General features: G+C 48.4%; 3 protein-coding genes across 9 annotated transcripts in view; 1 reads left to right on the forward strand and 2 right to left on the reverse strand.

The window, feature by feature from the left end:
• LOC6496192 (sodium channel protein 60E) overlaps nt 1-10,998 on the forward strand; it is a 31,387-nt gene extending 20,389 nt beyond the window's left edge. For 2 of the 5 annotated variants that reach the window (XM_032450914.2, XM_032450915.2), the window contains 13 exons: nt 25-352; nt 417-517; nt 1,058-1,232; nt 1,326-1,622; nt 1,934-2,088; nt 2,637-2,770; nt 2,836-3,505; nt 3,562-3,921; nt 4,075-4,183; nt 4,243-4,424; nt 4,709-4,809; nt 6,443-6,703; nt 6,772-10,998. In XM_032450914.2, coding sequence (XP_032306805.1) covers nt 25-352; nt 417-517; nt 1,058-1,232; nt 1,326-1,622; nt 1,934-2,088; nt 2,637-2,770; nt 2,836-3,505; nt 3,562-3,921; nt 4,075-4,183; nt 4,243-4,424; nt 4,709-4,809; nt 6,443-6,703; nt 6,772-7,295 — 3,397 coding nt within the window. In that variant the 3' untranslated portion in view covers nt 7,296-10,998. Of the gene's footprint in view, nt 1-24; nt 353-416; nt 518-1,057; nt 1,233-1,325; nt 1,623-1,933; nt 2,089-2,636; nt 2,771-2,835; nt 3,506-3,561; nt 3,922-4,074; nt 4,184-4,242; nt 4,425-4,678; nt 4,810-5,901; nt 6,021-6,442; nt 6,704-6,771 lie in introns of all 5 variants that reach the window. The other 3 variants (XM_032450911.2, XM_032450913.2, XM_032450912.2) reach the window with 3 other exon arrangements.
• Nucleotides 10,830-17,493, reverse strand: LOC6494394 (transient receptor potential cation channel protein painless). The gene is made up of 4 exons (XM_001960377.4): nt 17,408-17,493; nt 13,755-13,977; nt 11,671-13,689; nt 10,830-11,603 (listed from the first exon to the last, which is right to left on the reverse strand). Exons 2-4 carry the CDS (start codon nt 13,971-13,973, stop codon nt 11,070-11,072), a joined length of 2,772 nt encoding a protein of 923 aa, XP_001960413.1. The 5' UTR covers nt 13,974-13,977; nt 17,408-17,493; the 3' UTR covers nt 10,830-11,069.
• Nucleotides 17,494-17,655: 162 nt separating this feature from the next.
• LOC6494392 (putative fatty acyl-CoA reductase CG5065) lies at nt 17,656-27,779 on the reverse strand. Of its 3 annotated transcripts, XM_001960378.4 has the most exons (9): nt 27,555-27,778; nt 24,899-25,183; nt 24,399-24,824; nt 19,596-19,794; nt 19,445-19,541; nt 18,380-18,522; nt 18,186-18,317; nt 18,002-18,127; nt 17,656-17,942 (listed from the first exon to the last, which is right to left on the reverse strand). In XM_001960378.4, the coding sequence occupies exons 2-9, from the start codon at nt 25,176-25,178 to the stop codon at nt 17,825-17,827; spliced, it is 1,521 nt and encodes a 506-aa protein (XP_001960414.2). In that variant the 5' UTR covers nt 25,179-25,183; nt 27,555-27,778; the 3' UTR covers nt 17,656-17,824. The 3 variants fall into 3 exon arrangements, with proteins under 3 accessions (XP_001960414.2, XP_032306826.1, XP_044571528.1); XM_032450935.2 differs by lacking the exons at nt 17,656-17,942; nt 18,002-18,127; nt 18,186-18,317; ... (1 more) ...; nt 19,445-19,541; nt 19,596-19,794 and adding exons at nt 19,876-20,092; nt 20,161-20,289; nt 20,358-20,489; nt 20,551-20,989 and having other exon boundaries at nt 27,555-27,773; XM_044715593.1 differs by lacking the exons at nt 17,656-17,942; nt 18,002-18,127; nt 18,186-18,317; ... (1 more) ...; nt 19,445-19,541; nt 19,596-19,794 and adding exons at nt 21,516-21,794; nt 21,866-21,994; nt 22,054-22,185; nt 22,256-22,694 and having other exon boundaries at nt 27,555-27,779.
• Between the last annotated feature and the right edge of the window lie 13 nt (nt 27,780-27,792).

The raw sequence follows: 27,792 nt of genomic DNA on the forward strand, positions 1-27,792 counted from the left end.
ACCATGACCCTGACTCTCTTGCAGCTTCTACTTCCGCTGCCCCTGGTTCATGAGCTGCATGGACACGCAGAGCGCCAAGCACTGGACTCGGGTGAGGACAGCGGTCTTGACGGTTGTCGATACTCCGGCCTTTGAGTGGTTCGTCCTGGTGCTGATCTTTGCGTCGAGTATCACGCTCTGCTTCGAGGACATTAACCTGGACAAGAACAAGACCCTCAAGCGCGTTCTCTACTGGATCAACTTCTCCTTCTGCCTGATCTTTGTCGTGGAGATGATTCTGAAGTGGCTGGCGCTGGGCTTTTCCAAGTACTTTACCAGCTTCTGGACCATACTCGACTTCATCATAGTCTTTGTGAGTGCTAAGCGGATGGTGGGTTGTGGAACATCTTCATATAACCGACGTACTTGCTCCACAGGTCTCCGTGTTCTCGCTGCTCATCGAGGAGAACGAAAACCTGAAGGTACTGCGATCCCTACGCACCCTACGAGCACTGCGTCCTCTGAGAGCCATATCTCGGTAAGTGGTCCCGCGAGGCACCTGCACCACAATCTTCTCTCAGACATCTTTGTGCATCCGGCGAAGCCAGCTCTCTGCGTAGGAACTCTAAGTACTTCCCGCTCTCTGTTCTATCTATACTGTTTTTCTCTGTTTCGGAGGATCTCTGTTTCCGAGGAGGAGTGGGTCATACCGAGCAATGCGATGAAGAAAACCGTGTGCAGTGTTTAGTACAATCTCGTCTTCTTTATGGATTTCGAATAGAAATACTCGTACTTTGTAGAACTCGCATTGCATCGTCTCGTCCTCGTCCTTGTCCTCGTCCTAGAATCGGAGTAGTCCTTCGCCTCTGTAAATTGTAAACTGTAAACTGTAATCTGTAATCTTTAATCCTCGTTCGGCTATCAGTAAGATGCTGTGTAAATTGTAGATAATGTACATATGTTAGACCAACCTAAGCAGACGAGATCATCCATTTATATATAGATCCGAACACCTAGCACTACGACTCCACCCCGTAACAATTAGCAGTCATCGTAATCCCATACATTTCTATTCCAGGTGGCAAGGAATGCGGATTGTAGTAAACGCTCTCATGTATGCAATACCATCAATTTTCAATGTCCTTTTGGTTTGTTTAGTTTTTTGGTTGATCTTCTCAATAATGGGTGTTCAGTTTTTTGGTGGTAAATTTTTCAAGTGCGTCAATGAGTTGGGCGAGTTGCTGCCCATCACTGTAAGTAGTCCCTGGACACGGGATCCTTCCTTCCAGGATCCGACACCCGCCCGCCCAGCTCCACCTGACCACTAATCCCTGAATACTTCGCAGGAGGTGAACGACAAGTGGGACTGCATCGAGCAGAACTACACCTGGATCAACTCGAAGATCACCTTCGACCATGTGGGCATGGGCTACTTGGCCCTGCTGCAGGTGGCCACCTTCGAGGGATGGATGGAGGTGATGGCCGACGCCGTGGATGCCCGGGGAGTGGACCTGCAGCCGCAGCGGGAGGCCAACCTATATGCGTATATATATTTTGTTATTTTTATTGTCTGCGGCTCGTTCTTTACTCTCAATCTGTTCATTGGAGTTATCATTGATAACTTCAACATGCTCAAGAAGAAGGTAAGTTCTTTGGCCTATGACCTTGGTCGGCTGGGCCAGCTCTGGTTGCATCTGCATCGCCATCTGACATCCATCATCCGTCATCTATTACCTGCCGCCTGCCCCCTGTACATACATAGCACTCCCACCCATGCATCTCGCACCTGTCCCAGCTGCATCGATGTACTCCCTCGCCCCAAGTCGCCGCCATTCCGTGTTCTCGTTGTTGCCTTGCTATTTGTGACTATATGTTCTAGTGTGTTTAAGCGTTGTGTGGACTGTACATATTTAATTATATAAATGTTCATTCTATTCTCATCACTTTTATATAGTATGAAGGAGGAGTGTTGGAAATGTTTCTCACCGAATCTCAAAAACACTATTACACGGCTATGAAAAAATTGGGACGAAAGAAACCACAGAAAGTTATTAAGCGACCTATAAATCATTTTTTAGCTATGTTTTATGATTTATCCAATTCGAGAAGGTAAACAAACCAAAACCACCATCTAATCTCTCCCTGACCCCAACGAAACTCGATCTCAGACCAAAGAAAATTGCATTGAAATTCCTCGTACTCGTATAGTTTTTACCTCCTAACCACCTAACTAGTCCTCCTATCCTAGCTTTAACTCGAACTCTCGTAGGCCCGCAGAGCAACCATAGAATGTTTCTGATTTGGTGATAAAATTCATTTGAACACTTGTAATTCTCGGCATTTTTGGACCGATCAGTGCTTGTCCCAAGCAAGCACCGTCAAAAATGGCCCTCTATTCCCCGTTCTGTAAATTCTATCCTCTATATTCTGTACTCTGTGATCTGTAACCTGTAATTTGTTATCTGTACATCCAAATGCATACTTCTTGAAGTTTGTTCTGTAGAGCACCTTTTTACTATCTATCTATTGGATGCTCCTCCCGTGCCTGTAAATACTAAACCCCTTCCCGTGACCTAAGGAGCAAATAGTCTTCGGCCCTCCCGAAGCTCCACCTTCCAAGCGAGAGTCTTAATCTGACATTTCTCCGTGACATTCAGGTTCGAGATCGCGATCTTTGTACTGATTTTTCTCAATATGCTAACCATGGGCATCGAGCACTACGACCAGCCCCACGCGGTCTTCTTCATCCTGGAAGTGAGCAACGCCTTCTTCACCACCGTGTTTGGACTGGGTAATTTTGAGTCTTCAGCAGTCATCCGCAGTTAGTCCAATTCAAAACCCCTTCTTCCCGCACAGAGGCCATTGTCAAGATCGTGGGTTTGCGCTATCACTACTTCACCGTGCCCTGGAATGTGTTCGACTTCCTGCTGGTGCTGGCCTCCATCTTTGGCATCCTGATGGAGGACATCATGATCGACCTGCCCATCAGCCCCACGTTGTTGCGCGTGGTGCGAGTGTTCCGCATCGGTCGCATCCTGCGCCTGATCAAGGCGGCCAAGGGCATACGGAAGCTGCTCTTCGCCCTGGTCGTGTCCCTGCCCGCCCTCTTCAACATCGGAGCCCTGCTGGGACTGATCACGTTCATCTACGCCATCCTGGGCATGTCGCTCTTCGGCCACGTCAAGCTCCAGGGAGCCCTCGACGACATGGTGAACTTCCAGACGTTCGGCCGGAGCATGCAGTTGCTCTTCCGGCTGATGACCTCCGCCGGGTGGAACGACGTGCTGGAGTCGCTCATGATCCAGCCGCCGGACTGCGACCCCTTCATCCTAGGCCAGACGAACGGCGACTGCGGCCACCCCCTGCTGGCCATAACCTACTTCACCAGCTTCATCATCATCAGCTACATGATAGTGATAAACATGTACATAGCCATCATCCTGGAGAACTTCAACCAGGCGCACCAGGAGGAGGAGATCGGCATCGTCGAGGACGACTTGGAGATGTTCTACATTCGCTGGTCCAAGTAGGTGTCCTTCACGAGACTGCTAGCCGGCGATGCTCACCCTTTCGATCTTACAGATATGATCCACATGCCACCCAATTTATACACTTCTCGCAACTGTCCGATTTTATTGCCTCTCTCGATCCACCATTGGGCATCTCGAAGCCCAATAATGTCGCTCTAGTGTCATTTAATCTGCCCATTTCGAAGGGCAATAAAATACACTGTCTCGATATTTTGCACGCGCTCGTGAAGCACGTGCTAGGTCATGTCGAGGAGACCGATAACTTCAAACAGTTGCAGGAACAAATGGATGTCAAGTTTAAGAAACAGTTTCCAACGCGCAAAGAATTGGAAATTGTTTCGTCGACGCGGATCTGGAAGCGCCAGGAAAAGGCGGCCAAGACCATTCAGACGGGCTGGAAGGAGTATTTGCGGTATAACAACTGATCACCAAACCAAACCAAGCCAGCCTAACTAGCCACTAACCACTAACCACTAACCCTAGCATAATCTAGCATTGAATTAGTCCTTTGGTTGTCCCTTTCGCTGCCCTCCATTAATCCTTTGTGTGCTCTTTTTTCACGCAGGCGCAAGCGCGAGAAGGAGCGCTCGAACTCCGGGGACAGTGCCACTCAGACCTCCAGTCCTGGCGGATGGCAGTCGAAGCTGTCGGCCCTGAACTTCTTCCACCTGCAGGTGAGATTTCTCTATCGAGAAGGATTCAATTTCTAGACTAATCCCTGCCGCCCCAACAGGTCAGTCGTCGTGGCACCGCCTGCTCCAGCCGCGCCTCTTCGCGCAAATCATCGCGTGCCTCGGACGCCTCCGATCTCAGCGAGCTGGCGGGGCCCTGGCTGAACCTGCCGCTGATGCTCGTCTCCGGGGCCGACGACGTGGTCAAGGACATCAAGCAGCAGAGCGACGAGCTGGGCAAACGGTATTTATCCTAGATCCTATCTCTCACCTCCACCCACCCATCCACACACCGACATAAACACACAAGAAACACACCCACAGTTACACACACCTGCGTAGCCATTCCGTGTATGTTTGTGTTTCATGGCTGCGATGATGAATTTGAAATGCAATTTTTAGACGAAACGAAAGGCTTCCCATCTGCTCATGCCACCCAACATTGCCACATCCAACATGCAACAGATCGATAAATTATAATGTTTTGTGTGTCCACAGTGTATATGAAAACTTAAGCCCTATTTCTAGCATATCCTCTTGTATCTCCCTAAACTATGAGTCCCTGCTCGCAGACATGGTCACTGCCGTTCTCAGAAGTGGCTCCCAGCCTAGTGGCTTGAACTACCTAGGTAAAGGCAATAATCTCGCATCTTAGCTGGCAAACTATAACCTATTTACAAACTAAACTACGACAATCTCAAAATCTAATCACAGACAATCAGAAACCAAAATTAATTTCTCAGTATCAGTATCAGTATCTCAGTATCAGTATCAAAATGCCACTAGCAATCTACTCTGTTTTTATTTCTCGACTATAACTCATTCATATTGTATATTCAGCTAGATTAAGTATCTATGTATCTTGAATTGCGCCAACTATCCAGTACTCGTACTCGTTCTAGTCTAGCATATAGTATTTCCATCCAATCTCGACTCTCAACCCAATTCAACTCAACTCAGCTCATTTAAGCGAACGCAAGCCAGTCTGTCAAAATCCAAGTACTACCTAGCCAACTACTCTTCAACTAATATCCGACAATAATTCAACAACAATCAGACAACCACCACAGCTAATTGCAGATAAAACATTCGAGTAATGCCTTTAATATCATAATATAATATTTGTAAGTAGCGGTAGTAGCCGGAAGACTTCAAGCAACTGAAACCTAACCAAACTAATCCGTAACTCCACTACTCCGACTTCACCCAATTCTCTGGAATGCGCAGTTTGAGTTCGTTTTTCTTGCCCTTGGTTGCCTGCCCTATTTTATAGATCGTTACTATGGTTTGCTAAGTACTCTCTGTCTTTAGTTTGAACGTAGCAGCATTAAGCCAACATCTCACCAGGTAATTGGAAACTCTGACTAAATCCCATTCGAAATCATCAACCACGGTGTACAGCTTCTTAGAGTCGAAGGCTTTGCATTCTTTCCTATGTAATTTCGTCAAAAAATTGCAGCTAATGTTTAATCGAACGATCCTCGATATCCTATAATTTTGTATCGTCCCAGCTGTACCTATAGGCACGGTTGCCCCTTGCCAGCCCTCCCGTTGGAGGGCAACATTGATTCCACCAAGTGGAGGAGTGGCAACCGTGGCTATATCTATACATACCCCAACATTCTACATCCAATCGAACCCAACCGAATCCAGATATTTGAAATTATGCTTATGATTGTTTCTTGTTATTCCAAACTACTAAACTATTACTATTATATTAGCGGTAGCATATTTGTGGAAGCGCCTAGAGCAAGTCGTCGCCGAAGCTTTTATAATTTCTTTTTGCGTCATCAGGATGCTGTCGATGACAGCTTAACCTCACCTTCAGTACATAGAAAAAGTAATTATTGACAAGTGCCTACTCACTCACCCACCAACCCACTGCCCACTGTCCACTGTCCACAGTCCACCACCCGACACCTATGTACATCCCACCTGCCCCAACCACCACTCACCGCCCATTATCCATCACCCATCCAGAACCACCAGTTTTGGCTCCACTTGTAAATATATACAAAATATTTGTTCTCTGTACATAGCCACCGGCACCTCGTACCCCCATCTACTGCACCCTTTTCGAATATCAATTGCATTCCATCCACAATCGAATCGAATCGTACCCTTAACTTAGCTCTAAGCTTATGTTCTGACTCACATCGAGCTCTGTCTATCTTCGACCTCTGACCTGTCGTCTGTCCACACAACCTTGTACTTGTCGTGTGCCCACTATGCGTACTAATGCGTGCATTTCACCCACGACAGCCGCTATGAACACCTCGACCACAACCAACACGACCACCTCCAACTCCTCCGGCACGGCCTCCTCCTCCACCGGCACTGCCGCCGCCACTGGGTGTGGCCCGCATCCGCCAGTGGCAGCCGCCTCGGCCTTCGCCTCCGACAGCGACCGACAGCAGGCGGTGGCACGTAAGCGCGCCTCTAGTTTCATTCGCAAGAAACCGCCCCTAGAAAGAGGCTTGTCCGCACAGAGCGCTTTAAGAGTTAACAAGAACGCTTTTGTCTGTATGTGTATTTTGTCCGATGATGCTGCCAGGATCAGCCCACTAACGCCCATTCTTCTGCCCTTCCAGCCGAAGCGCCCGCCCCCGAGGTGATCGTCACGAAGCCGTCGCCGGACCAGCAGACGCATCCGCACCAGCTATCCCTGGGCCTGCGCCCGGACAACGCCACTCTGGTGCACGTGCTGGTGCATCGCGAAAGCGAGGAGTACAAGGAGGAGGACGAGAGCAGCAGCCCCGCCTCGTCGCCGGTGAACGGAAACGGGGCTAAGCAGCCGCCGCCGCAGATCCGCATCAGCACGGGATCGGTGGAGAGCAGCGGCATGGACACGTGCCCCATGCCCACGGTGCAGATAATGGTGGACAGTCCCAAGGAGCCGCCGCGCGGAGACTTCAGCGCCGACTTCTCCGCGCCCAGGGTGGACGTGGACGCACCCATCGATGTGAACGTGCAGGGTGACACCTCGCAGGTGTTCTACGAGTACAATCCCGAAAGGGATCCGCAAACTAAGGCCGATGATGAAACTGAAATCGAAACGGAAATAGACACAGAAATTGAAATTGAAGTCGGATCGCTTCCAGACGAGCAGAGATGACCCTCGTATCCGGTCAGGAGCAGGCAGAAGGACTCCAGCAGCGGCACCAGCAGCACCAGTACCAGCAGCTGCAGTACCAGGAGCAGCTCATCCTCGACGAGTTGACAAGCTCCGGCCTGAGTGCCGATTCCTGTCACCACTCGTAGTTTGTTAGACTTAGGAATAGGCTTAGGCTTAGGCTTAGGCTTAGGCAGGGGAATCGTCGCCTCTTTGTTATCATAGTCGATTGCCTATATATACATATATATACTATAGTCGCTTTATACGATATACATATATACACGATACATATATACGGAACTAACCAAGTTTATACATACAGTAACGTAACGTAACGTACAGAAAGTAAGGAAAAATCAATATTAACTCTATGTTAACAAGACGTGCATTAAACCGTTGTAGTACTCGAATCAAAAATCAAAAGTCGAATCGGAGTAGGATCATCCTGATCGTCCTGTCATTCGCATGCTCGCTCGGTTAGTCAGATCAAATCGGTTGACATTCTTGGACATTTTTGAAGGTTGTTTTTGAACTATACAATATACCTAGGGAGATTGGCGTTGCAATCTGGCGTTGAAACTCTAATTGTAGCTCATAGCTGTAGTGTTTGTTTTTCTCAATTACTGATTACTGATTACTGATTATCGTATCGTATCGTAAACATTTTGTACATATGCCAAAGGAAGTATTTTAAACTAAAGAGCTATTACTATAGTTAATCTTACATAGCGTACATAGAGCATACATACGACATATGGACATTAGTTAGTGACAATTTAAAGAAATATTTATGAAGGTTTTTCGTTAAAATAACGCCTAATACGGATTACGATAGCGAATATACATACATATATCGAATATATTATCCATTACCGATTGTTCGAAGTACAAAAGCGAAGTATTAGTAGATTTGATTATTATTGTACATACTTAGTCCCCAGCTCTCTCTCTCTAGAACCCTCATCTAGAACCAGCATCCCTTCAGCAAGAACTTAAGCCAAATAACAATGTCAAGTGATTTTGTACTCTACACACTTTTAGTCCCAGTCGGGACATCTAGCTACACGGCACTTTCAATCGAAATCCAATCGTTATCCAGTTATCCAGTTATCCTGTTGTCCAGAAGGAAACTCGAGGCATAAGCCCAAACCTAAACTTTTAACGAAACCGAAACCGAAACCGAAAACGAAATCAATCAGCAGTCCTACCTAAGACCTCAGTTGGCTCTCCGTTCCCCCTATTTTAGTAAAGCTAACGAAGCGAATCAAAAGTAACAAGCAACAATTGTGGTCTCCTATACAGAAAGCTTCCACGAGAACTCTATTTTATCAAATAATTTACACTTTACACTTGACTTCTTTGTATGACTTTGAGATAGTGGTGGGGTCGGGCCAAGTTTCCAAGAAACTCGCCTTGTTTTTTTACTTTTTAAGTGTTGTTCAGTGTCTCTCTCCTAAGTCGCCATTGTGATCGCATTAAGTTTACACATCGAAAGGGATCGGAATAGGTCGGAGTTGATAGATATATGTATGATGTACTATTTACCGAATTACTGCACCTGCTGCATCGAGGGCACTCCACTTGATTCCACTAATCTTACTCTACTTTCATAAATTAACAACAGACAATCAGACAGCGATTGATAGCAAATTGAAATTCTATGGTACCAACTAATCGTTTTCTCCAGGAATAAATCCAAAAGACAAAAACCAAAAAACCAAAAAACAAAAACCAAATGAACGTACGTACACACAAAAACTTAATTGTGATTTTAACTGCAATTTTTACACGAACAAACAAAATAAAAACAAAATACAAAAAACCAAAAAAAACATTAAGAAAAGCAAACAACTAAGGTCATAATTTTAAATTAGAATTGTTAACAGATATAGACATATACGAAAATATGGGGAAAACCAAACAACAGACAGAAACCAAACACTCGTCAATTAAGTGATATTTAATACATTGCCTAACAGTTGCAAGGATATTATATATTGTACGACATAGGATTTACAATATTTAGGACTCGTATTCGATTGTACATAAACGAAAAGCGATAAGGATAACGAAAACGAAATAGCAATAGACCCCTTCATCCATCAACCATTGAACTAAACCCTGAAGACCCCTGAAAGAGCCCTGAAACCAGAGATAAGCTTTAATTTTGGTTATCCTCAAGGAGCAGATCGATATAATGCGATATTAGCGATTAACGATTACGGATTAACGATTAACGATTAGTCAGAGCGAGGCCGCGTCCTCCAGCCCAACTCGATCACAGAGATTCCAGGGATCGGCTGGGCTGGGGGACTGGGCCAGTGATGGTGTGGGGTGTTTAATTTAGTCATAGAGTATAACGACAATAAAACGAATGCGGCATATTCAATTATACGGAAATAGAATCAGAAATAACTCAAATTAACAGCAGTCAGGCCACACACGCACTCACAGGAACCGAGGTAATTAATAAATTAGCTTTAGATATTATCAGTCGAACTTGTAATCGCAGTAGAAACGCTTCGCTCCCAGTCAGGTCGGTACACGGGACGGGAACAGGAACAGGAACAGGAACCAAGGAACCCGGGGACAGAGAACAGAAGGGAACAGAACGGATTAGGCCACGTTCTGTGCATTTAAGGCCCAGAAGCTCCTTCTGCCTCGCAGCCAGGACAGGCAGGATCGGAAGACACCAAAGGATGCAATACCTATAGTTAGCAATACGGCTGGTTTGATTAGGCATGCCTTACAGAATACACGATTTTATTTATATATACATGTTATTGTTGAGATTTAAAGGTATATACGAGGAATAAGCAAGTTAACGTTTCACCAGCAATAATACCGCTTGAGACCACGAAGCTCAGAGGAGGAGGAGCTCGGAGGAGGGCGGACACGAAGCTCTGAGAACTAAGTCAATTATTTTGGTTTGCCGCTTTTAAGGTCCTAGTCCTAGTCCTAGTCCTTAGTCCTTAGTCCTAGTTCAGTCCAGCAGCCAAGGCGCTATCGGGTAACTCTTAATGTTTAATATAATATTGTAACTAGCTTTTAGCTTAATCATTGCCTGCGCTCCACTCGCTCCACTAGCTCCAGCGGATGAAATCGGAATTGTGCTCGTAGCGTTATTTATTATGTTTTTTTTGGTCGGCTGACGGAAATCATTTGATTTTGATGCGATAATTGGGCGGAAAATTGTTAATGTGCTGCGGCCGGTGGCCACTCGGATTTCCATTGCCTCGTTAGTCCGTTGATTCCGTGAAATTCGAATTGATCCGCCAGCTTAGCTCTGACTCGCTAGACCTGACACTTCTGACTCGATTAGAGAATATTTTACGAGGACGCGGGACGATTTCTCAATACAGTAAAGCTTAAGCATCCATTAACCATTAATATGTGACTACTCACATTTTGAACCGAATCATATCAAATCAAAACAAAACAAAAAACAAAAAACCAAAAACCAAAAACAAAAGAAAACAAATCCAATCCAAGTAAGGGAATAACTAAGCAAAAATCCAAAAAGAAACGTAAATCTAACATTTGAAATTAAATATTTACTCGGGTACAAAATGGTACAGTAAAGGTATTCGTTTATACAATATTTACTGTCTATATAACCATTATATACTACTTAACTGAAAATTATTAACGGTTTTGTTCAAATTTCATTATTCGTATGTTAATAAAAACAATTTCCGACTAACTCTCTGTGCAGAAACTGTTTTGAAATGCGCGTCGGGCTCACAACTAATACTATAGCCTAGTGGAGGGAGGTCAGTTCCGGTCCTGGAGCAGCTGCAGCAGGCTCTCCAGCTTCTGCTCTATGAGCTGCAGCCTCCGGTCGCTCTCCTGCTCCCGCAGACGCCTCTGCTCCGTGCTGGACTTCTGGTCGATGAGGGCGAGGGCCAGCTTCACGGTGCGGGCATCGATCTGGGAACACTTTCCGGTCAGCATGGAGCAGCAGCACGGCAGCAGCCGGAGTGGCGGATCCAGCAGTTTCTTCTGGGAAGCGGTCGAGTGGGTGGGAAGCTGCTGGAAGCCGGACTGCAGCTTGTCCAGCGTCTTCAGTTCGAACACGTCGCTCGTGGGTATGAGCACCTTGTTGCCATCGTTCGGCAGCACGGAGATCTGGCGTAGTCCCAGGTAGTTGGGGTAGATGTTCATCAGCCGCTGGATGATGCTCCTGAAGGGCTGACTGGTGGCCAGACATCCAGCCCGTCCCTGGCGTCCCGTGAGGACCAGCTCGTAGCGGGTCAGCAAGTTGGTGCGGCAGATTGCCCCGTTCAGCTCAGCCTGGGTTTTGATGGCCTGTGGAGGGGTTGAAGATTGGGTTAGCCTCAAGGGAAGGGAACAACGACGGGCGGTTGTCTCTCACCTGGGTATCGCTAACGGCGAGACCATTGAGCAGATTGAACAGCACGATGGTCATGAAGAAGACGAAGAGCAGGAAAATCAGGTAGGTGTAGATGCTGGTGAACTTGATGTCGCCAGCGTCAAACTCTCCGGTGAGCATCACAATCGTCTTGATGAGGGCCTCTATGGGCTTGCTGAAGGTGTTGAAGTCGCCCTCACCGTCTTCCCCCGCTTCTGGACTGGGAGTGGGACTCGGAACGGGCCCGTCTTGAGGCGGAGGCTTGCCAAACAGGACGTAGAAGCACAGACTGAAGGTCAGCACGAAGATCGAGTAGAGAGCGAAGCTCTTCACGAAGCTGCTGGAGACGGCACGCAGCATGAGCATGTGCGTCGAGATGGAGAGCACTGGCAGGGAGCCTACCAGCAGGCAGAACTCCATGGAAACTAGCAGGATAGTGAACACAGCTAGGACCCGCTTTGTCTCCTCGTCGTAGGTGGCCTCGATGCAGGTACAAATGGACAGGACGATCAGGGCTATCTCCATCCAGTTGATGACCGACTTGATGTAGACCAGTGGCGACATCATCGCCTGCACGCCCTCGCGCACTATCAGGTATCCGATGCCCACCCAGGAGAGGATTTCAAAGAACCCAGTCCATACGGCATGCTCGCTCTCGTGAAACTTCAGGAGCGTGTGGGCTATGATGGAGGCCGTGAAAATCGAGTAGATCAGGAAGTTCAGGTAGAAGATCAGGGACAGGCGATGCCACTTGAGGAACAGGAAGCTAGAGATTAGAGGATGCTGCAGCAGGTAGCTCAGCTCCTTCGACTTGGCTATGTAAGCGATGGGGGTCATCTCGTCGCGCAGCGGCTGGGACAAATTAGAGCACTTGTCCGACGGGGTCTCTCTAGGCTCTTGACGCATCAGGTTCTTGAAATCGATCTGGATCTCGAAGCTGCTCTCGCCAGGCTTCTCTCCGTTGGTGGTGATGCAGGAGTCGAAGTGCTCCTCCAGCAGCTCCGGAGCTATGTCCTGGATGGGCAAGTCCCCGAACTTGCTCTTGGCTCCAATGTAGGCGCCGTGCTGGAGCAGCTCCTTGATAGCCCACGTGTTTCGATACTTTACGGCGTAGGCCAGCGGGGTCATGCCTCCCTTGTCCGTCTCGTTGATGTCGACTCGGTCGCTGGCCAGAAGCACTTTGAAGCAGCGCTCGTGGTCGCAGTAGTCGTACGGTTGCTCCTCCAACCTACTAATGGAGGCGTTCAGGAGACGCGACTTCGAGGTTATCGAGAGTTGTGGCTGCTGCAGGAGGCGCTCCAGAGCTTGCCAGTTGCCGGAAATCACAGCCAGCTCTACGAGATTGGCCTGATTGGGTTTGCCTGCTGCGCAGTTTATGTTCACACCAGTGGCCAGGACCGCCTCCAGCGCCCTCTGCTTGCCCCGCTTGATGCTCTCCACCAGCAAGGCTATATACTCATCCTGGTTGGCGTTGCGCTGGTTATCCGCGGAGCTGCTGAGGTTGTTCTGGTATTCGGTCAGTTGCTGCAGGAACTGCTCCTCCTCGCCGTCTCTCAAGGTCCGCTGAAGCTGATCGATGTCCACCGCTTGTCCGGATTCTTGGGGCGCGGGAAGCTGTAGCTCCGGATACTGCGTCTGTAGCAACTGGCGCACCTGGCCGTTGCGGTAGCTGTCGATGTTTAGCAGGGGTTGGGCCAGGAACAGCTGCACCAGCTCCTGCTGCGCCGCCTTCGGTATCTTCTTGTTCCGGAGCACGTGATGCAGGGGCGTGAATTCGCTCTGGTCGATCGCGTTTGGGGAGGCCCCGTAGGCTAGGAGGAGCTGCATGCAGGCTGCGACCTCCGCGGCGTTGTCCGCGTTCAGATTCTTGGCCAGCGAGTTGAGGGGTGTGAGCTGGGCGTACTTCCTGTCCACCTGGACCTTGGCTGCACCGCCGCGGTGGCGCAGCAAGGCCTCCAGGTTCCCAGCATCCCTCGAATCTGCGGCGTAGTTGACTGCTGCCTTGTCGTTCTGTCTATTGATCTGCGGGAGGGAAGAGCCGAGGAGTCAACCAAGAATGCCTAACCGTGCGACCACCGGACACTCACATAGTTTACGTTGCTGCCGTGGGCAATGCAGGCGTCTATGAAGTCCCTGCTGCCGGGGGTGGACAGCGCCTTCTCGAAGACGCTCTGGTGGCGCTCGTCCTGCCGGTCCGCCCTTGCTCCGCTGGCCAAGGCCGATGTGAACTGTGGAAGCTGTTTCCTTTCCAGGGCAGCGCTGAGCTGGGCCTGCGGGTCGAGAAATCCGCCGATAGTCAGGTCCATTTCACTAAAAGATTAAATTTATGAACTTGATTGAGTTTATTAAAATTTACTTTTTTCAATGACTGCGGCAGACGAGCACCACTGATGACTCCCACACGAGGAATGCTCGTCATCGCCGAGCTAGGCAGAGCCCGCATGCCCACGGCTTTGGGCACTCTGCCTGACCTTGGACTGCTTAGACAATAGAACACTCCAGTTAGAGTGGTCAAAAAACTGAAAACGGCATTTGACACAGCTCCATGCTCCGCTGATTTTCACACAGCCGCAGCTGCGTGGTGGAGCTGGAATGAAGAGCCGAAAGCTGCCCTACAGGTTTCTCGAAGACCAAATCTTCGCGCTGCGGGCAATTAAAGAAAGCGTCCCTAAGTGGTTTCCGTGGTACAGACTCGGTCTTAATTTGCTCCCCCATGTAGTTATTAAATCATGACAATCCGAGCATGTACGCACTTGGGGCCAGCACTTGGGGAGTGGCGCAATCAGAGATCGTGGTGCTCCAAAAATGTGGAGTCAGGTTTTTGGAGCGGGATATCGGCGCTTAACGATCATAAAGAACAATCATAAGGTAATCTACACACCAATCGACAGTATCAATTAGCAATTAATTTGTTTCGCTTTACGCTTTGATTGCTCTGCGGAATAGGGCTGGGATGGGGGCTCCACAGCTTCAGAGCTTCAGAGCTCCAGAAGAAGCCCGGGGGCGTACCAGCGATTTATCGGCGGCTTTCAGCGTAAATTTCAAGGCGGCGTCTTCTGTGGGATCTTCTCTGGGCTCGATTCTCGTCGAACGGCTTCGCAATACATGAAATGTGTGAGAAATCGGCTAATCGGCAATCACACTTGGCTAATTTGAATAACGCCACCGTCGACTGTCCGTCAATGGCGAGAATTGGTGATCAGGAAGCGGCTTCTCAGCTGGCCCCGTGTTCCATCGGCTAGGCAAATTGGCCATTGTAAATGACCCCCCGACGAGGCGAGCTGATAAGATAAACAAAGAGCACAATCACCCTCTCTAATTGGCTCCTCTGTGGATCGGGGGTTATGTTGTTTGCCCACCGGAGAACATATTTGTCAAAGCAATTGACAAACAACTCCTCAGTTTGTCAGAGCTCGGAGCCAAGTCTTCGACAGCAGTTGACAGAATGGCGTAATCCGCAGTAATTAGCCGAACACAGAAGGCCCAAAACATTGGCCAAGTGCGCCGTTCGAGAAGCCACATTCCAGGCAGCATCCGGAGTCCAGAGTGGAGTGCACTTTCGGGTCGAAACCTGTCGATCAGGTTTGCCCACAAAACGTTATGGCAGAAAATAATTGCACTCGGCGGAAGACTCGAAACGCACAGCTGCGAAGAACTTGGTTCTTTTTAAAATTCAATCCGAATCTTGGCAGGCAGAGAAGCAGCAGATTTATTCCCTACTTCTTGACGTCGCCCCCAGTCCACCATGTCCCGATCGCCGTCAAGAACGGATAAATGCGAATCTGTGGGATGCTGCGAACAAAGGGAAAGAATGTTTGGAAAACTAAGATATTTATACACAAAGTGTGAATATTTGCAGAGGGGCATTTTATTGGGGGCCGTAGTTTCTGGCTGATGATCGCATTCGCCGGAGAGCTCTACGGAAAAAATATAAACTAATTTGCTTGTCCATAAAGTTTGTTTATCGGCAAATAGAACGCTTTTGTTTACTCAGTTCATTATACAAATTTTACTGCACTTAATGGAAAATGAAAAAAAGCTTGGCATCCGTGTCGGGAAATCGGAGCTAGGAATCCAAAAAAATGGCCAAAATAGCCTAGGAGGGGCCGAAAAAGCCACGATCGTGATTGAGGTCAGGCACGGTTTCGTAGTTTTTGTGGATGTCTGGTACTGGCGGCGAAGCAGCACTGACTGTAACCGAGCTCAGCCCCAAATTGTCATCATAAAAACGTCATAATTAAGATGGATGCGCAGATGGGGCTGTGGATGTGAGTGTGGCAAATGTGGATGTCGTCGGGTCTGACTTCATGGCGAAGTGGTTTCGCATAGCATCCGCCAAATAATAAACAGCGACTGGATTTAGATGTATACAAGAAGTGCTTAGCTGGAAACACTATCCAGACAGCCCCCAACACATGGAAAGAGCCCCTCCGAAGTGGATATTTGAAAACCCGCCTGTCTGCGACTCTGTGTCTGTGTGTGTACACTCTGTGCACTTCATAAACAATTGGCTGGCCTACATCATGTGCAGAACAAAAGATTCGGGAGGGGCCGGCCGGAAGGGGTAGTGGGGGCCAGCTACGAGTCAACGCTCCGCACGATTCAGTAATTTCGAGTAATTTAATTAAACACACACTCGGCCAGAGTTGGCTATTCGGAGCTGAGGAATATTAATTGGCCCGCTGAGAACCAATTCTCATCCCAACAAGAGACCTAAACCAAAGGAATCTACAGCCCTGCCCCCAAGTCGGTGTATCCCCTGCTCAGCCACCTAAGAGCTCCGTAAATAGTGAGCCAACGATCGCCGGGCGGTACGTCGTGAATGGGGCGGAAAATGGTTACTGCCAAGGGGGCACAGCCCCGTATAGCCTAATCGATGGATTACTTAATTGTAATTGGCAATAAAAAATGCAAATTCAGCCCCGGAACATGTGTAGTGCGTTTTGGGAGACGGGGGACAGGGAACGGAAGCAATTGTCGCCTTATTTCCATGGAAATGCGACAGCTCGGGTTGGGTCGGCTTGTCCCCAACCCAGTTAAGCTAACATGGGGTTCGCCTGGTCAGCAAGAACTGTTTGGGCTAGCTGGCTCTCCCTTTCCCAGCTGAAATGTTCCACAAACCGATCACTTCGGAGAACTGGCCACCGCTGGCATTGCCTTTTAGGGAATGGAGCGTACAGGTTCGTGATCTGCCCACAGGCGTTAGGAGACTGTTTTTGAAACCTCGATGATGTCACAGTGCACGGTGATCAATTCCAGTATTAATCATTTATCAAATGCAGCCAAATCAATTAATTTGCCATCGTCGACGTCATTAAGACAAAGGTTTTTTTTCTTATGCGCCCCGTGGGCGCTGGATTCTGCAGTCTTTTAACCTCGTATTGACGTTAAATATTTTTAAACTTGTTTTCCCCGCGGTTCTTGTTGTTGTTGCTTGGTTGTGTGGGTCGCGGAGGCGAACTTTTATCTGCAACTGCGGTTTTACTCATTCCGCTTATATCTGAATTACACATGATTCACGCTCAGTTACTACTTAATATTATGATTTAATTTCACTTTGAACTGTCTTCGTCGCAGGCATCCCACTCGTCTCAGACTAAGGACGGACAGTGATTCACCCGATTCACTTTGATGTTTCACTCGAATGTGTCAGTAGAAAGTTCCGAAACCGAAAACCGTTTTTGAAATCCACTTTTTGAATCTTGTTCAGGATCAAGTGGCACCGAACTCCGCTCATTACCTTTCCGTTAAACTAAACTTGCTGCTGCCTGATCGGCTGACGACTGATCTGATCTGAAGGGGGATTTTCAAAGTGGCGCGCTGTTAAGCTTAACAGAGCTTACACACGGGGCTGCCCACTCGGCTTTAACAGAGCTGGACTATCGATAACACGATCGATTCATCGCATTCCGCCAAGCTTTTCCCGCCACTTTTCAAAATGGCCGAAGTTTCGGATAAAAATCTGGTTGTTTCTTTCTACTTAGTAAATTCGAACACAAATTAAAACATTTTTTATTTATGGGTTAGTAAAAAACGATTAAAATAACGTATACAAAACACCTGAATAATTTTGACCTGATTTACAATTAAGGTACATTTAGCCTTAAAAACATGATGATACGATGAAAAAATGCGCTTTTACTTGACTGGCTCGATCTTAATGGCTAGGTAGCAATCCGTTTCTGACTATATCGAGGATTCCCAGCTTGACGGAGATCCAGTACAGGAGACCCGAAAGGATGAGGGTTTTGCTAATGCGGTCCAGGACGTACATGCTGGAATAGATTCAAAAAAGTTAGGGAGAAAGACTTATATACCCTTATGAGCTACTCACAATCTTAACTGTATGCGGGACTTGGGCAATGAGGTCAGAGGCTCCTTCATTACATACTGACGGCCCCCCAAGATGCTAACCTTCATATACTCATAGTCGTCCACATCGTCAGTGTTGATCTTAAAGCTGTAAAAAATAATTTTGTTTTTTGTTTCATGTTTCACACGCTGTTGCCACTCCTTACATCTTTCGATCTGTGGCATCCAATTCCTTGTAAATTTGCTTAAAGTGCGTGGATTTGAAGTCCCAACTCCGGGTTGTGAAAAACTGCAGGACCTCCAGACCTACTGCGATCTTTGTTTGCACCCTGATCATGCTAATTTAGGACGCCCAAAGGGAATTGTAATCGGGTTTCATTGGATATTAGATAACACTTACAAGCGACGCTGACCAAATATCAGAAGCAGGAAGTCGATGAAGTACGCCGGCAGCCACATAAACATTACGGAGCAAAAAGTGTGGTACAGCTTGCTCGAGGTCATATTCCCATCGGGATACCACAGACCCACCTCAAATGGGTACTGAAAATATACAAAAAGGAAAGGATGCTCTTTCTCTAAACAGACCCAAGTTTCTATCCATATATTATTATTTTACGATCCATTTTCAGTCCACAATTTTGTAGAGCATCGTCTTTCATATACGACACCTTTGGAAGTCTCTATCTTGGCCAATTTCCACCCGATCCTTGAGCCGAGTATCTTAATCGATTTGTAGATCGATTCTCCGTCAATCTGCATCAAAACCTACAAACGAAATTTTCGATCGATTTTTTTTCAAATTTAGGGGAGCACCCTCCTGCAAAATCCCTTTCTTTCATATAAGACACCTTTGGATGTCTCTATCTTGGCCAATTTCCACCCGATCCTTAAGCGGAGTACCTAAATCGATTTGTAGATCGATTCTCCGTCAATCTGCATCAAAACCTACAAACGAAATTTTCGATCGATTTTTTTTCAAATTTAGGGGAGCACCCTCCTGCAAAATCCCTTTCTTTCATATACGACACCTTTGGAAGTCTCTATCTTGGCCAATTTCCACCCGATCCTTAAGCGGAGTACCTAAATCGATTTGTAGATCGATTCTCCGTCAATCTGCATCAAAACCTACAAACGAAATTTTCGATCGATTTTTTTTCAAATTTAGGGGAGCACCCTCCTGCAAAATCCCTTTCTTTTATATAAGAAAACTTTGGAAGTCTCTATCTTGGCCAATTTCCACCCGATCCTTAAGCGGAGTACCTTAATCGATTTGTAGATCGATTCTCCGTCAATCTGCATCAAAACCTACAAACGAAATTTTCGATCGATTTTTAACCCAATTTCTGTGGAGCATCCCTTGTAAAATCCATGCCTTTCATATAAGACACCTTTGGATGTCTCTATCTCGGCCAATTTTCAGATGCACCTGACTTGGCTACTTCGGCTAATTAAGGATGATTACCTTCAATCCCAAGTCACGGCCCACATCCATTACCCACTTCCAAGTGCGTTTCTTTTCGTCCTCCACAGTCAAGTTGTAGACAGGAATCTGGAGGGGCCTGCAAAGAAGTGCATGTAACCACCATCGTCGCTTAGCACAGCAAGAGACTCACCTCGTTTTTGTGAGGCTGTTGTGATGCGGGAGCAGGATAAGTCCGTTGATGGCGATATCCACCGGAATGACTTCGGACTTGAGCTCGCCATTGCAGATCATCGACCGAATGACTCCTTTGCCGGCCCCAATGAGGACGCCCGTGGGACCGTTCATGTTGTCCACCCAGCCCGGCAAGGGCTCAGCCAGAGCAGGCGTCACTGGAGGAGCAAAGAAGACGTCAGGTAAACCCGGAAATTATGGCAGTTTCCCATTGGTCAGCATAGAGAAACAACGTGGAGTGGCGATAAGTGTATTCAACAACCTAGAATCATGTTTATTTGGAATCGAAACCTCGAATATGCGTAACTAAAACTAAGCTAGTGACTAAGTAAATGCCTGTGACCACCAAACCCATGCCCGGCTCAGAAGAGGGCCAGCACCCCCGTCCACTTGAGGACGTAGTAGAAGAAGAGTCCCACGATGAGAGTCTTGCACACCACGTCAACGACCCATTGTCTAGAAAAGGATTAGAACGAATATAGGTTAGTCCAACTGGGTCTGTTTTATGGGCAAGCTCCTCTTACATTTTCATGTGCAGACGGGCCTTTTCGATGTCCTCGTCCTTTTCTTTGAGAATGAACTTGCGGGCTCCCTTGGCGCACTCGATCATGTACTCCTCCTCGGTGTTGTCGGTGTTCATGTTCATGTTGAAACTGAAAAGATAAATTTTGAATATTTTCAGACTACTGCTGGAGATGTCTTTTGAGATGAGAGAACTTACATTTCCTTGTCCTCCTCATTCAGCTTGTTCCACAGCGAGGCATAGTTGTCCGATTTGAAGCTCCAGGCGTTGAGGGTGAAGAACTGGAGGACACCGAGACCAGTCGAAATCTTCTCCTGCACTCGCAGCATGCTGGAGGGGAACATTGTAAAACCACCACTTTTGAAATTGAAGATCAAATGGTGTAACTTACAATCGCTTCTGGCCCAGGATTAGCATCAGAAAGTCCAGGAAGTAGGCGGGGAGCCAGTGGAACATTGCCACGTTGAAGCTATGGTAGAGAGTGTTGGTGGTCACGCAAGGATCCGGGTACCAGAGGCCAGCGTTGAAGGGAATGTGCTTGTTGATCCGCTTGCTCATCTCCACCACCGTGCCCATGGTCATCTTCCGATGATCTGCATTCGTGATGTTGTAGACCGGGACCTGGGCCGGGCGCTTGGCCTGCTTGTTGAACTCGTAGGGAATGACGATGAGACCGTTGATGGCATAGTCCACGGGAATCACCTCGGCCTTGTTCTTCTGGTTGACCAGCACCGAGCGGATGACGCCCTTGCCGCACCCGATCATCAGACCGGTGGGTCCGTTGAGGTTGTCCACCCAGCCAGGCAGTGGCTCGAAGGCGGCTGGCGAAACTGTAGGAGGAGTGAGACAGAGGCTTAATAACCGCAGATGATTGTTCTCCCGGATGAGTTACACCTTTCTACATACCACGAAGTACCCAGGATGATGGTCCCCGAAGCCGAGTGGTGAGTGTGTTAAGTGTTAAGTGTGAGCGAGTGATTGGAATGGTTTAGAGAACGGAAACTGCTATGGATTTTTATTTTTATTCCTATTTATATTTCTGTTGCTGTTCTCTGATGTCTGATTTTTGGGTTTAGGTTTTGGCAATGGTGAGTGTGCGAATTTGTGGTAATTTCTTGGATAGAGTGTGTATGAGAGTGAGTGTGCGAATCTTATTGTGTGGGTAGTGGGTGTTGTTCTTTGGATCGTGTGTGTTCTGTTTGTGTTGTTCGTGTTGGCGCTGGAGCGGATGGTCCTCAGCACTGGACATCGACACTTGGACACTTGAAGCACAGGCACATGAGCTACACAAACACAGACACAGATACAGATACAGATACAGAGATACGGACACAGACACAAACACAATGTACCGCATGTGGTTTACTGCTGCTTTTATTGCACACATGAAACATGGATAATCACTTAAAGTAGAAATGAAAACCAGATATCCGAGACCTCGTTAAGCGCCCCGAAGTCTTGAGCCCCCAAGCGAACATAAGCGGAGATTGATTGGAAAATGCGCGCGAATGAGAATTGGAAATGGTGCGACTCAGAGTGGCTCAGACGCCCAGGAGGCGGGCCACCAAGCCATACGTCCAGTAGCACAGCGAGCCCACGATCAGCGTTTTGCACACGCGGTCCAAGATGTACATCCTGCAAATCAAGGTGAAGGAAGTGACACTTAAAGATCGAGGGCATTGGGGATTGGGGGTCGGGCGGCTTACAGCTTCAGCTGGAGTCGGGCCCGCGGCAGGCTGTCCGGAGACTCCTTCATCAGGTACTGGCGCCCGCCCTGGACACAGGACTCTATGTACATGGGCACTGTTTCCTCGGGGTCCATGTCCATGTTGAAGCTTTTGAGTGAGGTATGAGAGGGTATGATTAAGAGCCTCTCCTTTGCCACGGTACCTACTTTTTCTTGTCCGCCTCGTTCAGGATGTTCCAGAGCGAGATGTAGGCGTCCGACTTAAAGAACCAGGCGCGCATAGTGAAGAACTGCAGCACCTCGAGACCCACCGAAATGCGGTTCTGGACGCGAACCATGCTGTCCGAGAGAGAAATGGTCAGGATCGTATCGTTTCACTGATTTGGAGATCCGGCGACCCCCAACTTACAAGCGCTTCTGGCCCAGGATCAGCAGGATAAAGTCGATGAAGTAGGCGGGCAGCCAGTGGAAGAGCACCACGTTTATGTTGTGGTGCAGCTTGTTCGTTGTGATGCAGCCGTCCGGGTACCAGAGGCCCGCCTCCATCGGATACCGGTAGCCGATCTCCTTGCTCATCTCGATCACCTCGCCCCACTGCATCTTGCGGTGGTCGGCGCAAGTGATATTGTACACCGGAATTTCCGGCGGCCTCTCCGCCAGTTGGGCGAACTGGTACGGAATCACGCACAGTCCGTTGATGGCATAGTCCACCGGAATGACCTCGGACAGGTAGCGCGTGTCGATCAGCATGGAGCGGATCACGCCCTTACCGGCGCCCACCATGAGGCCGGTGGGTCCGTTCAGGTTGTCCACCCAGCCGGGAACGGGCTCGTACGCCGACGGCGACACTGCCGAACACGAAGAGTTCAGACTGGCTTCCGGACTCCGGAGAGCCAGCTATGCGGGATGCGGATGCGCAGGCGGAGGCGAAGGCGAAGGATGTGGCGATGGCACTGGCTTTACAAAAGCAGAGGCGGAGGCGGAGGCGGAGGAAGGCGGCGTGAGCGGGGGAAGCGGTCTGGGTTGCTGCTGTTGTTCTTCTTATGTTTTCATTGCATGCTCATTGAACTTTTTGGTCAATGACGACGGCGTGTGTGCAGTTTTGATGTGTTGGACTTGTACTTGGAGTTGTAGCTGGTGTGTTTGATTTAGCTGTTGTTTTCAAAGCATGTCTTCTACGTATGCCGAGCTATGTATGTAATCTGGCTTTTTCTTTTTGTTCAAGCGCTGTTGTTTGCGTTTGCTGGGGCTGTTTGTTGTTTGCGTTGATCGGATATTTCTGTGGCTGCTGTGGGTCATGGGCGGTGTCGTTTGGGAAGCAGAGATCGAAAGGCAAGCGCTGGGAGACACCTGCCAGACGCCAGAATGACCTGGCAGCTTTCGGAGCCTAGTCCTGCGAAAGTCTGTCTCCAGTGCCAGTACTGGTGGCGGGCAATAGCGGTGTCCAAAGGCGGTCTCGCACGAGACACTCACGGAAAGCGAAAGACACGCGAATAATTAGCGAAGGCCGGCGGCAGCAGAAGCGGCTCAAAACTGGCACCAAAGCGCCTGCCCAGCCCCGGCCACACCCCGGTGTAACTATTGCAGTGCTCATTCATCGCCATCTGCTAAAATCTGTGAACTCTGGGGAGCTTTACTAGTCGCCAGTTACCTGGCAGTAAACTAACAACTAAGACGCAACCCGCGGTATTGACAGTATAAATCGAATATTTGCCGAGCTAAGCGGGTCAGCCTCGCCTTGAACCCACTTAAATAGAAACCAAAGCCCCTCACAGAGTCACTCGATAATCGAACCCCCAATTAGCTCGGAGGATATGCCAATTCATTGCCCGCCCATTTCCCTTTGCAATCTGTCGCGACTTTGCCCTAATGGAAGTTTCACTGAACTATGGCCTTTTGTGAAACATGCTCTATTTCTGACGGACGGATTTTTTCTGTTAATCGATACTTATCTTGTTCTCTCCCATAAACACAGTCTTTTTAAAGGCACCTATCCAATACAATCCCAGGGGTACAATTTCAACTCCCATCTAGTCTGTGCTATAATTAAAAAGTGTTATGTTTCGATGATTTGCATCTAACCCCTCGAACAGGTTTCTGTGGCCCACTGGCATATGGTGGTTTCTCTATTTCCTAAAACTAACGACCCATCAGGTTTGCCAAAAAAATTCGTAATAGAAAACATTAATTGACTGCCAACTGCAGATACATTCGAAAGACACCAGGTGGCCGCACAGGCAATAAATAATTCCCAAGCAAATGGCTCAGGGCGGCGCAGACATAGACTTAAGCCGAGAGATAAGCGGAGGCGCATGATTAGTTTGCATCGTAGAGGGGTAACATGTGGTGGGGTGAGCGCAGAGGGTAGAGGGCAGAGGGAGAGGGAGACCGGCGCGATTGCAGTCTCCAGTTCGCGGGGAGCGGGCCTACTAAGCAAGCAAGCCCCTTGGCCACCGACGCGGGGATTAACGGCGCAAATAAATCGAATCGCAAGCGAAGCAACATAAGCAAGAGTGGGAGGAGGAGCCAGTGGACTCCAAAAGGTCACTTACCGATGCTGGGACGGGCAATGATCACCGGCATGGACTCGTAGTGGTCGCGCACCAGGATCTCGGCCAGGCGCTTCGAGTAGGTGTAGGTGTTGGGGTGCGGCTTCAGTAGGTCGGGGGTGATGGCGTCTAGGGTCTTCACATCCATCCACTCGGCGAGGCGCATCAGGTCCTCGGGCTTGTGTGGGAACTCGTACACCTTCTCGTACATAACCTCCTGGTCGCAGTTGCAGAATGCTGTGGACAAGTGGATGAAGGCCTCCAGCTGCTTCATCTGCTTGGCCACGTCGAGGGCGCGCCGGGTGCCCAGCAGGTTCATGTCGATGGCATCGCGCAGATTGCCCTCCAGCTTGAGAGTGGCCGCCATGTGGAACACTATATTGGTGTTCTCAGTAACGTGCTTCAGGCTCTCGCCACTTAGGCCCAGCACTGAAATGATCGGAAGGACGAGGAGCTGAGTCAGAGAGAAGCGGAGGCAGGAGTTGAAAGGCAGGTCTACTTACAATCGAAGGTCACGTCGCCCTGGTAGATGGACACCTTCTTGAGCATGTGCGGCCTTTCGTCCCTAATGCGCTGGAAAATGGGCAGCTTGAACATCTCCTCCAGACGCGTCTCCGGGGTCTTGCCGCGCTTCGGCCGGCAGATGATGATCACCTCCTTTAGGGAGTGACAGGAGTAGAGCAGCTTTTCCAGCAGCACCTTTCCCATGAAACCCGACGCCCCCGTAATGAAGATCGTCTTGTCCTTGTAGTACTCTTGCACGGGCGAAAGATCCACCGTCATCTTGCCTGGAATGGAAATGGATTTGAAGTGGGTTCGAGCGGAGTGGCGCAAGAAGCATTCCGGGAAAGTATTCCAAAAACCAGTCACAAGTAAAACCAGAGATTGGCCAAACGATGTGGCGCAAGCTGGAAAAACTGGGGCTTATTCTGGCCACGCGTGTCCCGCTTGCCACAGACCACGAGTGGCAGCAACTAGCAACTTGCAACCAGCTAGCTGGAACCTGCAGCAAACGGGTTTCGACTTGGTGGACTTTCGGTTTCTATTTGGATTCGATTGCCTGTGCCTGTGGATTCGCATTTCTTTGGTGGCCCGAAGGGTTATGCAACAGATCCAGCAGGGGTAGCGCAGCGAACCCGTCTAGCCTGCCCCATACCCGGGAACTATTGCCAATGCGAGTATGCTGTTGCCCAATCTGCATTGCAGCCGCTTCGTTACACTTGGCCAAATCTGTGTCTCTATCTGTTAATAACTCAGTGTCTTGCACTTTGGCCATGTCATGACATTTCACGCAAGACCGGAGCAGCGGACGTTTTTGTTTACCGATTTATTCTGCGGCAAGTGGAGTCATCACCTGCCCCGTATTTACGGTAGTATCTATCCGCCTCATTGTCGAGTGCTTACCTCCTCCAGCCAAGCGGAGATGAGGAGCTCTTGAGCGCCATGGAAACTGCAAGGGAAGCATGACACTGCATGACATCGCTCCTGCACCTTGAACTCGAAGCCCCTGGCCTGCTCCCCCGGCCAAATAGTGGATTTCCTTCAGCAATGCTTCGCTCGCCTTTGGGGCCCCAGTTTGCTACTTAGCCTCTGTTTTGACTTTATTGCCAATTAAAACACGTCCGACGAATGTGTGAAAACTCAAGAGAAACAATGTCAGCCGGCTTGCACTTATGCAAGCCTCGAAATAAACACACACTGAGTCAAACTTTGAGAGCGGGTCGGTCAAGTTGTCAAACTCGAAGCCATAGGCATAACAGTCGGGCACAGCCAGCCACAGCGGGCAAACGGTAACTGAACCCAAAAATTACGAAGCATCAAACGAAAGACTTAGGCAACGAACTTGATCTAGGTTTTTTCCGAGGAGAAAGCGAAAGGGGAAGTGGATGAAAGCGAATTAGAGCTGGTTATAAACAAGAATTTATAACAATTTTTAATGCAGATGTTTAGTTCCGTTTCCGTTTCTCTCCAGGCAAAAAAGTACAACTGTTGACATGGACTTCTAAGAATTAAAATTACAGGAGGAAGTTGTACGGTACACATAGATTTTGAAAAAAATGCCACCTTTACTTCCCCAATATATTTTGAAATATCCCAAGGCAAAGATACAAAAACTGCAGCTGTCAAAAACAGCAAAACAGTTTTATAAATTTACGATTTGCCATCTCCCCTCCCCACCATCTGTCATATTTTTATTGGAGCTGAAACCGGTTGGGTATTTGTAAGTAGAAACATTTTGGAATTTTTAATTAGCTTGCTTGTAAGTGTGTTGCGGGGCATGTGTATCTCAGCGTGGCTCCTCTTGTTTACATATCGCGAATGGTACATTGAGGCATCATTTTGCTGCTGCACCTAACTATCGAGATATCAAAACCGACTAACGATGATGGGGATCCATTAAACAGATCCAATGCACTATATGCCAAGTCTAAAGTCGATGAAGCCCCATCAGTCGATCAACCGACTGGCTGACGGATTGACCGACTGGGTGACCCCTTTCGTAAGGCTTCAGATGATGTAAGCTGAAGAAGAGCCGCTCAACTCGTGCGCTCGTCGAGGATCATTAAGAAAGCCACTTGAGGCTGAGATATTAAACCATGAAATCGAACAAATTTTAAATGTTTGGCAATTCTTCCATTCCATTGCCCATTTGGCCTTTGGTCGCACAATCCCACAAAAACACAAATAAAAAACCCCCCTCAATATGTAAATAGCTTTCGGAGTCGGTATTGGTCCAGCATTGATACAAATGAGATGAAGCCCCGGACACATCAAATTCAAAGCTGAGACTTAAACTGACCCGAGCTCCAAATATATGCAAAGGCCCGTCTCACGGAACTCGAAGCGGAAAATTTAAAATAACAAAATGCGAGATACAAGTTTTCTTCATACAACTGTCGTCGCGACCCGGCCCTGACATGGAGCACTTGATTATGTCCTTGATATGAATCTAGGGGGGCATGATTTTATAATCTGCAATTAAATGCTTCGTTGGGCAGGTAAATGCCTACGAATATCAGGCTAATTGCCCCGAAAAATGAAAAACGAAAGACAATGCGATGGAAATCTAAAGGCAGCGGTCGCAATACGTTGAAGATATCCCCAGAATACGTTTGCAATCCCCGTTAGAACAAGTGAACCGTTGAAGTTTTCAATTACCTCGAGTGTTTGGGAGTCTCCTCAATTAAAGAGTTTAAAATTGTATGTAGCAGACACGTCACTCGCGAACGCGATTGCAGCGGGGAAAACGGTTCGTCTCGGGTCGGATCGGATCGGATTACAAGTGGCTCGAAGTGAATCGAAGCACGATGTGGTGGACTGGAGATCGATGTGCTCGCTGCGACGCTCGAAAGAAGACTGAACCCGGCCAGCCAGGCGCTTGCCAATATGAATGGGT

This window comes from Drosophila ananassae, chromosome 3L (genome assembly GCF_017639315.1).
Source record: "Drosophila ananassae strain 14024-0371.13 chromosome 3L, ASM1763931v2, whole genome shotgun sequence".
Classification (NCBI taxonomy): Eukaryota; Metazoa; Arthropoda; class Insecta; order Diptera; family Drosophilidae; genus Drosophila; species Drosophila ananassae.